The 12,240-nt window shown below is 44.2% G+C and overlaps 1 protein-coding gene across 2 annotated transcripts in view; it reads right to left on the reverse strand.

Moving 5' to 3' along the window:
• Nucleotides 1-12,240, reverse strand: part of LOC310796958 (guanine nucleotide exchange factor VAV3-like) — a 68,309-nt gene that overhangs the window by 11,056 nt on the left and 45,013 nt on the right. The window contains exons 17-24 of one of the 2 annotated variants that reach the window (XM_083659216.1): nt 12,124-12,215; nt 11,463-11,485; nt 10,677-10,710; nt 7,813-7,952; nt 5,541-5,606; nt 5,260-5,294; nt 4,992-5,108; nt 1-64 (exon numbers count right to left, since the gene is read on the reverse strand). The exon at nt 1-64 is cut by the window's left edge and continues 24 nt beyond it. In XM_083659216.1, coding sequence (XP_083515342.1) covers nt 1-64; nt 4,992-5,108; nt 5,260-5,294; nt 5,541-5,606; nt 7,813-7,952; nt 10,677-10,710; nt 11,463-11,485; nt 12,124-12,215 — 571 coding nt within the window. Of the gene's footprint in view, nt 65-4,991; nt 5,109-5,259; nt 5,298-5,540; nt 5,607-7,812; nt 7,953-10,676; nt 10,711-11,462; nt 11,486-12,123; nt 12,216-12,240 lie in introns of both variants that reach the window. The other variant, XM_083659215.1, reaches the window with a different exon arrangement.

Raw genomic sequence — 12,240 nt, forward strand, 5'->3', positions numbered from 1 at the left:
CTCTGCGATGTAGAAGCAGCCGTCCTTGGTCAGAATCTTAATGTGCTTGACTTCGTCGTTAAATCTGTGGAGGATGAATAAGACATGGCCTGCTAATCAAGTATACATGCCTCCTCATCAATTCTGTCAGTCGTGAGCCATCATGAAAACGTCTGAAGTCCTTACGCTGACTGATAGTCGCCATGCTGAGCCAAGCAACTTTGTTTCACGAGACTGTCTTGGTATTTCCCTGCCATGGCAACTGGTCCCAATTCACTCACATCAAATCATCATTTGACAGCAGACTAGGGCCAACTTGTATTTTGTGTTACTTTGTTTCAAACTGTTTGAACGAACAAAAGGGTCAAGTTTACCTAGTAGGAAAATTGAGATACTATAAGGCAGTGATACTCAACTTGCGGCCCGCGGGCGCCCCCTGTGTGGCCCGCGATGAAATTGCAAAAAAATAAATAAAAAATAATTACAGTGCACCTGAACGCAACATGCAAGATACCCGCTGAATAAGTGTCCAAATGTTCATGTCATTCTGGCCAATACTCCACTTCTGTTATAGCATTTCAGTCTGGAATATGGAATATCTTTCAATAATCGATGATTTAGCTGCTAAATTGTCAAATACTGCCGTCTGCTCACTACCCAGGCACTTATGTATGTACTTAACCTAACTAACTTAACCTAACTAACTATCCGGTGTGCACAACATTGTCAGACTAAACTCTGGCTGACACCCCAAAAACCTACAATCCGCTACAGAAAAATGTATATTGTTTGTTTATTAACTGGCCCCTGGCCTTCTATCATTTCACGAAAGTGGCCCCCGGGCAAAGCAAGTTGAGTATCCCTGCTATAAGGTAAGTTGCCAATCACGGAATACTCTTAAATGTTAAATTGACTTTCAAATCCTTCCCTGTTATTGTCTAAACCAGTAATTCTCAACCTTTTTCAGATCAAGGACCCCTAATTTAGTACACTTTAGGAACCCCCATTTGATTAGATTGAATATTGCCTCACAGACCCAAATCTGAGAATATTTTTTATTGTTAGATTTTGTCCATAATTCCATGACTATCTGTATTGTAGGTAGAGAGATAACAGACAAACTATGATCAAACAGTAATTTTTCTACATTCTCTATTTGTGTTTACCTCTTGTAAATAAAGTCATTGTTTAACTACCGTAGTTTAATTAGTTTAATTAGTTTCATAACAATTCATCAATTTTCTGGGGAACCCCTGGAGCGCTCTCAAAGACCTCTGGTGGTCCATGGACCACACTTTGAGAACCACTGGTCTAAAGCTACGCCATAACGTTTTAAGACTAAACTCAAAGATGCATCGTCTGATATGGAAAACCCCACACATCTTTTACAAAACAAACACAAAAAGATGTTTAATTTCGTCTCAATGCTGGACCCATGAGAGTCCTTATGCTGATACACTATGTTACTGCAGATCAGATCACTCTCTGGGTCTGATACACTGCGTTACTGCACGCTGCAAATCTCTCTCTGGGTCTAATACACTATGTTACTGCATGCTGCAGATCTCTCTCTGGGTCTAATACACTGCGTTACTGCACGCTGCAGATCTCTCTCTGGGTCTGATACACTGCGTTACTGCACGCTGCAGATCTCTCTCTGGGTCTAATACACTATGTTACTGCATGCTGCAGATTTCTCTCTGGGTCTGATACACTACTGCATGCTGCAGATCAGATCTCTCTCTGGGTCTGATACACTACGTTACTGCATGCTGCAGATCTCTCTCTCGGTCTGATACACTACGTTACTGCATGCTGCATATCTCTCTCTGGGTCTGATACACTATGTTACTGCATGCTGCAGATCTCTCTCTGGGTCTGATGATACACTACAGTACGTTACTGCATGCTGCAGATCTCTCTCTGGGTCTAATACACTACGTTACTGCATGCTGCAGATCTCTCTCTGGGTCTGATGATACACTACGTTACTGCATGCTACAGATCAGATCTCTCTCTGGGTCTGATACACTACGTTACTGCATGCTGCAGATCTCTCTCTGGGTCTGATACACTACGTTACTGCATGCTGCAGATCTCTCTCTGGGTCTGATACACTACGTTACTGCATGCTGCAGATCAGATCTCTCTCTGGGTCTGATACACTACGTTACTGCATGCTGCAGATCTCTCTCTGGCTCTGGGACACTGCTCGCTCCAAACTGCTGTTGGAATCCTGGACATGAATTGATTCCCCCGTAATCCTGAGGGTAAAACTTTAGCGATCAGGATGTGCCCACCCAACCTGACTCTGTTGACTTTTGAAAACAAACCACTCTCTCATTGGTGCTACAGTATGACCTGTCAGTCATTAAATGTTTACCCCTAGACCCGCCCTCAAGTGGCGGGTCAAGAGTGTAGCGATTCAACGTAATATTTGAGTCCGGGGAGAGACTATCTTTCATTCAACCACACACAGTATCACAGTTAGTTCTTGAAGGTCAGGTTATTTAAACTCTTATATAATCACATGTCATGTGAGAATCGTATCTCAGAGCGTACGCAGGCCAACCTTGAAGAGAGAACATAGACATACCGGTAGGCGGGAGCAAAGTGGGGTGGTGGTGCTGCCTAGCCAATCTAGATTATATTGCATGACTCCCATATGATGATGTGCAAATCACAGCGGAGACACAGAGGCCTCATTATAAATCTCCCGACGCAGCGTATAATGCACGAGAGAAATTCAGTCATGTTGCAAATTCACTTATACATTATGAATATATGTTGAGTAATACATTATTGATGTGTGTTGAGTCATACGCTGTATAACAAATGGAGATAGATGAGACTTGTTTGGTCAAGGCTGAGTTCCTCCCCCGCCCCCAACTCACTCACTCACTCACTCTCTCTCTCACACACACACACACACACACACACACACACACACACACACACACACACACACACACACACACACACACACACACACACACACACACACACACACACACACACACACACTCACACAACATTCCCCATACAGAGTACTTATAATGTTTGTCCTCCTTAAGACATCTCCACTTGATTATTAGAAACTCTCTGTGTAAAGCTCCATTATCTCAAACGGCCATCCTGATAATGATCTTAAGCAGAGAGAGACAGGCGATTAGGATGGGAGCGTTTGAGAAGTGGCCGTGCACATCAAAGCACTGAATGAGGAACGGTATGAGTCCACCAAACCAAATGGGCTGGAATGGAGTGACGTGTCACTGGTTAAATAGGCTTGACATCCAGAGCGCGCCCTCAATCGCGATAATCTCTCGGAGCCTTCATCCCAGGTCAGGAGGACCACACAGTCCTGTCTTGATTAAAAGACTTAGCCAGCTTTGATCTAGCCCCGAAATGTATTCACTAGTTAAATGGCTCAGTATTGTATTTCAAAAGAAGGATACCGAGTCACTTGATTTGCGGATATATGCGGATAAAACAACCTTTTATTGAGGCCTAAAGAAATTGATGTTTTATCTACGATTCGAGAGCCTCACTATCCTTTTGAAGTGTATTCCTAAGCCTGATAGCCAAGGAGCAGCAGATAGCATGATGCAAAGCTATATCAATCACTCCCCGAACATTTTTTCCGTGGAGAAGAGACAGGAAAAATAGATCCACCTCCTCCCAAAGGTTGGTCCCATTGTGTTGAGATGTGGGGCCGGTGCGGGGCGGTGGAGTAAACTAAATCACTGTCGTGCTCTTGTGATCCATGTGTGCTGTGTAACATGCATCAGAAAAGGGGGTAGAGTGTGGCCATGAAGGGGTGCACATGGTCAGTAGCAACAAAGTTGCGGTACACTGTGGCGCTGTAATGAGGTTCCGTTGGTACTAAGGGGACAAATGTGTGCCAAGAAAACATTTGAAAAACATTTGCCACGCCATTACCTCACCGCCATCAGGCTGTATTAACGGCAGGCAGGATGCATCCATGCCGTTTGTGCCAAATTGCCATCAGCATGTCACAACGGAAAGCAGAATTCGTCGTGCCAGGCAAAGTGTTTTCCATTCTACAAATAGCCAGTTTTGCTAGCTTACTTTTCTTGCATCTCATCCATATTAACGTGTGATTAAATGTTTGTTCAGAGATGCCCCTCCCTCTGCACACTACTGTTGTAATGAGCGGTTATTTGCATTCTCCTGGCCCACCTGTTAGCTTGAACGAGTCTTGACATTCAAGGTATTTTAGCCCAAATGGTGATTTCTGGACATGTCTCTAAGATGCTCACATTGGCCTATCTGGCACCAAACTACCACATTCAAAGTAAATTAGATTACATTTCTTACCAATTCTAACATTAGTAAAAAATCTTCTAAGATTTAGTAAAGCAGGTTACTGAACCTCTCAACACTGTCTGAATGCTTTAAGTCCCTCACTGCGGGTAAACAGGGAATACTTACTGTAATAAAGGAGGGAAGATAGATAGATTGATAGATAGATACTGTAGATAGAGATAGATAGATCCCTGTTGTTTGTTTTGTTTGTTTGTTTTTCCTCCCCCTCTCTCCACCTATCTGTATCCCGCTCTTGTGAAGCGACCTTGGGTTTTATGAAAGGCGCTATATAAATTAAAGTTATTATTATTATTATTATTATTATTATTATAGATAGATAGATAGATAGATAGATAGATAGATAGATAGATACTGTAGATAGAGATAGATAGATCCTACAGATAGATAGATAGATATATAGATACTGTAGATAGAGATAGATAGATAGATAGATAGATAGATAGATAGATAGATAGATAGATAGATAGATAGATACTATAGATTGATAGATAGATACTGTAGAGATAGATACATAGATAGATAGATGGATGTATAGATAGATAGATAGATAGATACTATAGATAGATAGATAGATAGATAGATAGATAGATAGATAGATAGATAGATAGATAGATAGATAGATAGATAGATAGATAGATAGATGTATAGATATATATGTCACTTACTTGATACTGATGGCATACTCGTTGCACTCTTTACTTCTGTGTCGAATCAGAAAGGTGCTGTTCCCTCGGTCCAGGAGCTCCACCTCAGCCTGGTATCTCTCCATAGGCCCTGCAAACCTGAAGCACCCATAGACAACTATGCACTTACACTCCAATCAATCACTCTGAATATGAGGATGAGGAAAGTCAATATAGAATCAATGCGATGGAACAAGAATTACTTGTGGACATCGTTAGCAATCCATAGTAATTTGTTTTCATCGCTTACCAGAGCTGAGCAGAGTAATCGACAGGTTTCGGAACCTGCTGAAGAGGGAAAAAAGGTGGTTATTTTGTTTCTTAATGGAGTCAATAGTGAGGGGGCGGAGGTCATTTGTGGTAATGTGATATTCTATCCACATCTAATGGCTCAAATCAGCTCTCTGCAGTGAAAAAGAGTGTGATTGAAAAGCAGCTGCATTCTTGTGTCAAGGCATCAATAGTGTCCACCGTCCACACTGTAATCACATGAAATGTGGCTTATTGATTATGAAGAATATGTGCACTTACACACGGGCACGGAACCACAGCATCACTTGGAAAGAAGCCAATCCTGCTGGTCGCCAGTATTTTGCCCTGAAATGGCAAATTGGCTGTTAATGGCGTTGTCTCTGTCTGGGAGCAACAACCACCCCCTTTCCTCTCTTCCTCTTCTCTTCCCCTCCCACACTCGCTTCAATAAATCCTCAGCAATTAGCGCGCAACAAGCACTGCATCTAATTTACAGCCCAAGTTAATTACGGTTCAAACTCTGCCGGCAGTTAGATTCGTACTGCATCAAAACAAGAGGCTCGTTTAAACACTAAATAATGGATCTGATTCTGGTCTTTGAATAGCCAAACAGTTTGAGCTCTGTGCCTCTCTCGCTAAAGACAAACAATTGCATTTTAGCTGCTCCCGCCGCAAGCAGACACAAAGCTGTATATGAAAATCATTAAGTCCTTTGACAAACATCGTCGAGAAAGCCTTTTGTTCCAGCTAAGTAAACCAATTTAGGGGTAACAAATCACTTAATTCTTCCATAGCGTGGCTCCTAAGTAGGTGCGCAGTGTTATTTTATAATATCATACTAAATTCTATAAGTCTATCATCAGCAGAGACAAATAAGGCTATATATCAGCATTATGCTGACGATAATTTGAGTCCAGTTCGGAGTTTGAGGTCAATTTGAAGTCCATTGAGTGAATGTGAGAAGACATCAGTGTTGAGGGCATGTAGTGCGCCTCACTCTACTTCCTGGCCTGTTTATGCTTTCCTCCTCACTCCTCCTCTTTATTAGAGTATGAAATGCATTCGGGGACCATGCAGGCCCTGGCACTAACTCGATTGGAAAGCGAATCCTTACTCATCTCTATGATTCATTCTGCGTAATAACATTTCATCAAAGGTTTTTTGAGAGCCCCTCTCTATTTGTTATGCCTTCGATAAGCGTATGATAAAGATTAAACTTATTACTCTGTTGCCGTAAACAGGCGGCAGCCAAAGGATCAAATGAAATTACTGTGATTGATTGTATTGTTCTGCCAGTGGGATGGGGGATAATTGCCTTCTGGGTAACAGGGGATATGAATTCTCAATGTTCTGTAATTCCATCCTCTGGCGCCACTGGGGACGCTGAAGATTAAGTAGCCTTATTACCGTGTCGTTATGCATAGGACTAGAATAAACACACAAATGTGCATTATCATTCAATGCCTTTGATTATCCAATCGCAACATAACCATGGCAGCAAACAATGGTCCGCACCATGACAGTCTGGTCTCCATTCTACTGGCTTAGTACAGGCCTCCTGGCATCCACGTCCTCAGACTCCACCTTGTTCTCTATCAAAAGAGTGGAGAGAGAACCAGGAAGTCGGGCTAGCTGCCGACTCCCAGCCGTGCCGTTGGCATAGACTGCAGCCAGATTGGAGCAGCACCAGAAGGAGGATAAGGTTTTAGAGCCACCGCCGTAAAGCAGCCGAGTGAGAAACGGCTGGGGGGGCTCCCCGAAGACCCCCGGGGTAAATCACTTCCTTTCAAAAATAGATAAAGCAAAAAAAAAATGCTCTCAACCATTGGCTGACCTCGTGAGACGGTCGCTAACTGTGACAGTGCGTGAGGCTACGCACCACCATTAACAGATCCTCCAGAGGCCAAGGTGTCGGCAGTTTTATTGCCTCGCCGTGACTCGTAATTAGTCAACGAAAGTCACTAATTGGTTAGATCATCTGATGCTGCCTCGCTGATTTATTCTGAGGAGGAATAGAAAAGACACATACTCCATTCATCATGGACTAAGGTTCATTGGGGTCCATACAAAACCATGACTGATGTCTCTCATTAACGCTGACCTCATCATAATGTCTCTATGTAGTATTTATGATCGCCTGACAGAGCATAGAATGTGATAAACAACCGCAATACCATCTGTGACTTATAAACGATACACAAACACTCAGATGCAAGAAAAGCAAGTTCTGACCAAAGGGAGAACAAAATGGAGATGCTACACCTTTAAAGTGATATATTTCTTTTCTTTTTGAAGTGTTATTTTCGCAGCTTTTTTGCTTCACCAGATAGTAGGCTATCGATTGAAGAGTGTCGCGAAATGCGGGGGTGGAGACTGAGAGAGAGAGAGAGAGAAGTGACGGCACGCAGCATACATTCAGACCCATGGCGAAAACCAACATGGCGGAAAAAAACATTGCGTGCGCCAAACCAACCGGCAAGTCCTAACATGTCATTTTTTCATGGAGTCACAGATGTGGAGATAAGATGAGGACGGGCTGAGTGACACGCACCTGCCACCAGGAACTGTGCAGGTCGGCGCACATCAGTTCAATGACATCCCCCGCATGAATGCTCAGCGGGGGGCCGCACTGGGGAGATGGGACACCACAGAAGTCTCTGGTCACCAGCATCCTGGGTAAATCCATCCTGGCTAGCAGACAGGGAACACGCACACATTTACATTGACATTTTAGACTTTCAGCGGACACTTCCCCCCCTTTCTTGCCCACGTTTTCTACCCAATTGTACTTGGCCAATTCCCCCTGCTGTCCCGGTTGTTGCTCCACCCTCTGCCAATCTGGGGAGAGTTGTAGACTAGCACATGCTTCCTCCAATACATGAGCAGTCGCCAGCCGCTTCTTTTGACATGATAGCGAGGACTTTCACCTGCAGGATGTAGCGTGTGGGAGGATCACGCTATTCCCTTCAGTCCCCAGTCTTCCGCTCGAACAGGCGCCCCAACCGACCTGAGGAGGCACTAGTGCAGCGACCAGGACACATACCCTTAATCCGGCTTCCCACCCGCAGACACGGCCAATTGTGCCTGTGGACGGCCAACCAAGCCGGGGGGTAACACGGGGGCTCGAACCTGTGTTGGTAGGCAGGGAATCTACCACTGCGCTACCCGGACGCCCCCTCAGACCTAAATCTTAGAATATGTATCTTGCTAGATATGATTTTATCCAGAATCCCATCACTACCTGTATCTTAGGTAGAGAGATAACAGTGAAACTATGATGAAAATATTATAATCATTCTTGTACATTAATAGGCTGTAAATGAATTACTCTAATTGTGATAACTTCTTGTAAATGAAATAATGCTGAAGTTTAACCATTCATCAACTTGCTGGGGACCCCCTGGAACCCCCTCAAGGACCCCCGGTGGTCCCCAGAACCCACGTTGAGAACCACAGACCTAGAGAATATAAATATTCAAACGTTCCTATGTGACATACACATTTTGCAAAGCTGAAGAGAGCAGGCTAAAGGTATTGGCAGAAGTAACATTGTAACAGTGTCTTGTATAAAGAGCAGGCTAAAGGTATTGGCAGAAGTAACATTGTAACAGTGTCTTGTATAAAGAGCAGGCTAAAGGTATTGGCAGAAGTAACATTGTAACAGTATCTTGTATAAAGAGCAGGCTAAAGGTATTGGCAGAAATAACATTGTAACAGTGTCTTGTATAAAGAGCAGGCTAAAGGTATTGGCAGAAGTAACATTGTAACATTGTCTTGTATTGCTCAATGAGCACTACTCTACATGCAGTCGAACAATAGACATTAATACATAATTGGATGCATTTTATCTATATTTTACTCCTTTTCTTCTTACTGATCACTGCTACTTTTTGTATTACAGTATATGTGCTCATCATGTGTGCAAACACTGTTACTGCAGTTTCCATAAAGGGTTCATCACTATTCGCTGTGTTGACTTAACATTTTAGAGCTGGGAGTTTCTACGATATTCTGATTGAGGTTTAAACGGCACTCTCCCTAAAGAGGGCATTTGCCATCGCAAGACGCTCGTCTCTGCCTTTGAGTCCTGCACCGCGCGGCTCCAGTGTTTGGCGTGGCAGACGAGCATGGCGAGCTGAGGCGAAGACTAAAGAGCCCTGCCAACTAAAGAGACACAGCCACTTACTCTCCCCACACTCACACATCTACACTGTGGCCCCCCTCAGACGCATCTCCCTTCCAGCCACGGCTCCCCTGCAAACCAGCCCGAGGAAACTATTAGCTGACGCTGACCTCAGATGACTGAAAGATCACACATGCATGTTTTTAATAAGGACAATGAGCACGAGCGTCTTCCTCATAAGCCCCTTATGGAAATTGATTGATCACAAAGGCACACAGCTCCGCGGCTGAGGCCGAGGCATAGACAGCTGTAAGTGCTTTTCTACCTCCATTTCTGCCGCCGTGGTTCTCCTAACGAGTCCACCCACTCCAATTCATCTCAATGCCATTCTCTGGGTTAAAGCTTCACAGCATGTGCTGAGGAAAGGGCTTTTTGTTGTGCTTTGGTTAAGGATCCTTTCCGCATCCTCTTATTAGATGGCGCTTCTTACTCAAATATATTTGTCAAGACAAATCTGTGTGTTCATTGCCTCCCTGGGTAGCCGACCTTGTGCAAGCATAGGAGGCATTCCCAATCCCGTGACTTCTTTTTGTTTCTTCTGATTTCCCCCAATTTTCTCCACAATTATACTTGGCCAATTTATCCCCATGCTGCCCTATTGGCTGCCCTGGGCGCTGCTCCACCCTCTGCCGATCTGGGGAGAGCTGAGACTAGCACCATGCTTCCTCCGACACATGTGCAGTAGCCAGCCGTTTCTTTTCACCTGACAGGGGGAGCTTCACCGGCAGGACGTACCACGTGGATCACACTATTCCCACCAGTTCCCTTCCACCCCGACCGACCAGAGGAGGCGCTAGTGCAGCGACCAGGACACATACCCCCAATCCGGCTTCCCACCCTCACGCACAGCCAATCGTGCCTGTATGGACGCCCGACCAAGCTGGAGGTAACACGTGGATACGAACCTACAACCCTCGTGTTGGTAGGCAGGGAATCTACCGTTACACTACCCGGAAGCCCATTCCAGTCACTTCTGAGAAACATCTTTAGGGGTGTTGTGTGGGGAAAAGTAAGTTGAGGAATGTTAGATCAAAACACTTAAAAGAGAGGTATGATATTTTTCACCACCAGGTACCTACTGGTAGCCACTCCAAGTCTCACACTGGGCTATGACTAACCCTACACTTTTCATCCGGTCTGTTTTTCTGCTTTTGTTATGGAGTCGAGATGAAAGTGGGCAGCTTAAGAAGTGCATTGTAAGTCCTAAGCAGGCATGGTCAAGCCATACTGACCTGGGTCTGCTTGCCTCAGGGTCACAGTACTCCTCTGTGGATGGAGAGAGGGAGAGAGAGAGAGAGAGAGAGAGAGAGAGAGAGAGAGAGAGAGAGAGAGAGCACATGAGTTATTGCTACTCCCTGTGAAGTATCAGCCTGACCTGAGGAATGAATCACACTGTGCATACAGTCATCTGTGGATGTGATGTTCTCCTCGACTTATGGTCTGACCATTTTAAATGTGAAAGAAGAAAGAACAACAGCACAGAGTGCAGCGAAAGAGTTCTGTTCAAAATTGCCATATATACATTTAGCATCTTTCTTCTTCTTCTTCTTCTTCTTCTTCTTCTTCTTCCTCTTCTTCATCTTCTTTGAATGTGGGGGGCGGGACTACCTCAAGTTTGCCATACAATATCGATATGGTCTGTAAAAGTGTTATGTTTTTGTCAGCCGAAGACTTAAATGACCAAAATCCATTGGGGTGCCATAATGTGTTTCTCATTTTGTGTCAGTTTGTAGGATTACATGTCACAAATGGTGGATATAAGGATATTTGGAAAGCAATCTCTTGCATTTGTAAAGGCACAGCAAGTATATAAACTTGTCACCAGCATGGCCGGGCCATGACATAAACTCAAACGTGAGGTGAAAGAATGATCAAATTCTTCTAAAGATACAAAAAGTCATCTGGAAGGACAATTATTAATAATAATAATAATAATGCTATGGTGCTACTATGGTATGCTAACGCTAATTACAGCAGCTTTATTCTCCAAGTCAAAGAGGAGGATCAGTAGGTCTTACCTGGGGCCTCGGCACGGCAGGATCTGCAATCAGGTGGGAGACAGACACAGTGAGAGGAATGCACTATCAGAGCCCGGTGACTTCCTGACACACAACCTCAACTGTCAACCTCTGCTGGCCCTCATCACGCCTCAGAATGCATAACGGTGCTTCTGTTCAGAAGGCCTGTCACACCACGCTGGCTTCAGCTGTCTCCCTAGTCAGAGAGGGTAATGTACCTGAACTACAGCGCCAGGCCGGTGACACAGAGCTAAAGCTTGACACAAGAGTAAACAGTAACAATTGCTGAATAACTAGGGCTATAATAGACCTGCTTTTCATACAGCTATTACATTAAAAAATCTGAGAAGTGTAGAAAGAGACATGCTAAAGACATACAGTAATGCAGATGTACAACAGAGAATGTCTGTCTCAGAGGCTCATTCAGAAAAGCATGTTGCTTTTGTGTTAAAGGGATTCAATATAAGCATGTGTTCAAGGAATCAATTGTTATTATTTAAAAAGTGACGTTTTGAAAAATCGTAGAAATCGCAGGTGAAGCATTCTACAGCACACTAACAATTTCCAATATCAAGAGAGCATGCCTGTCACACTAAGCAAAGTCAGTTAGAAAAGCTCATGGAGAAGTGAAAGACAGAATGAAACCAGGCCTCCATCTCACCTGTTCTCCCACAGACTCCCAGCCGACCCAGGCATTCCTTATGGGCCCCCAGGCCACATTTGTGACAGAGATAACCCTGGTTAAAGATGCCCCTGGACACACAAAAGCATGGGACAT

This window comes from Poromitra crassiceps (assembly GCF_964638095.1).
Source record: "Poromitra crassiceps genome assembly, chromosome: 23".
Classification (NCBI taxonomy): Eukaryota; Metazoa; Chordata; class Actinopteri; order Beryciformes; family Melamphaidae; genus Poromitra; species Poromitra crassiceps.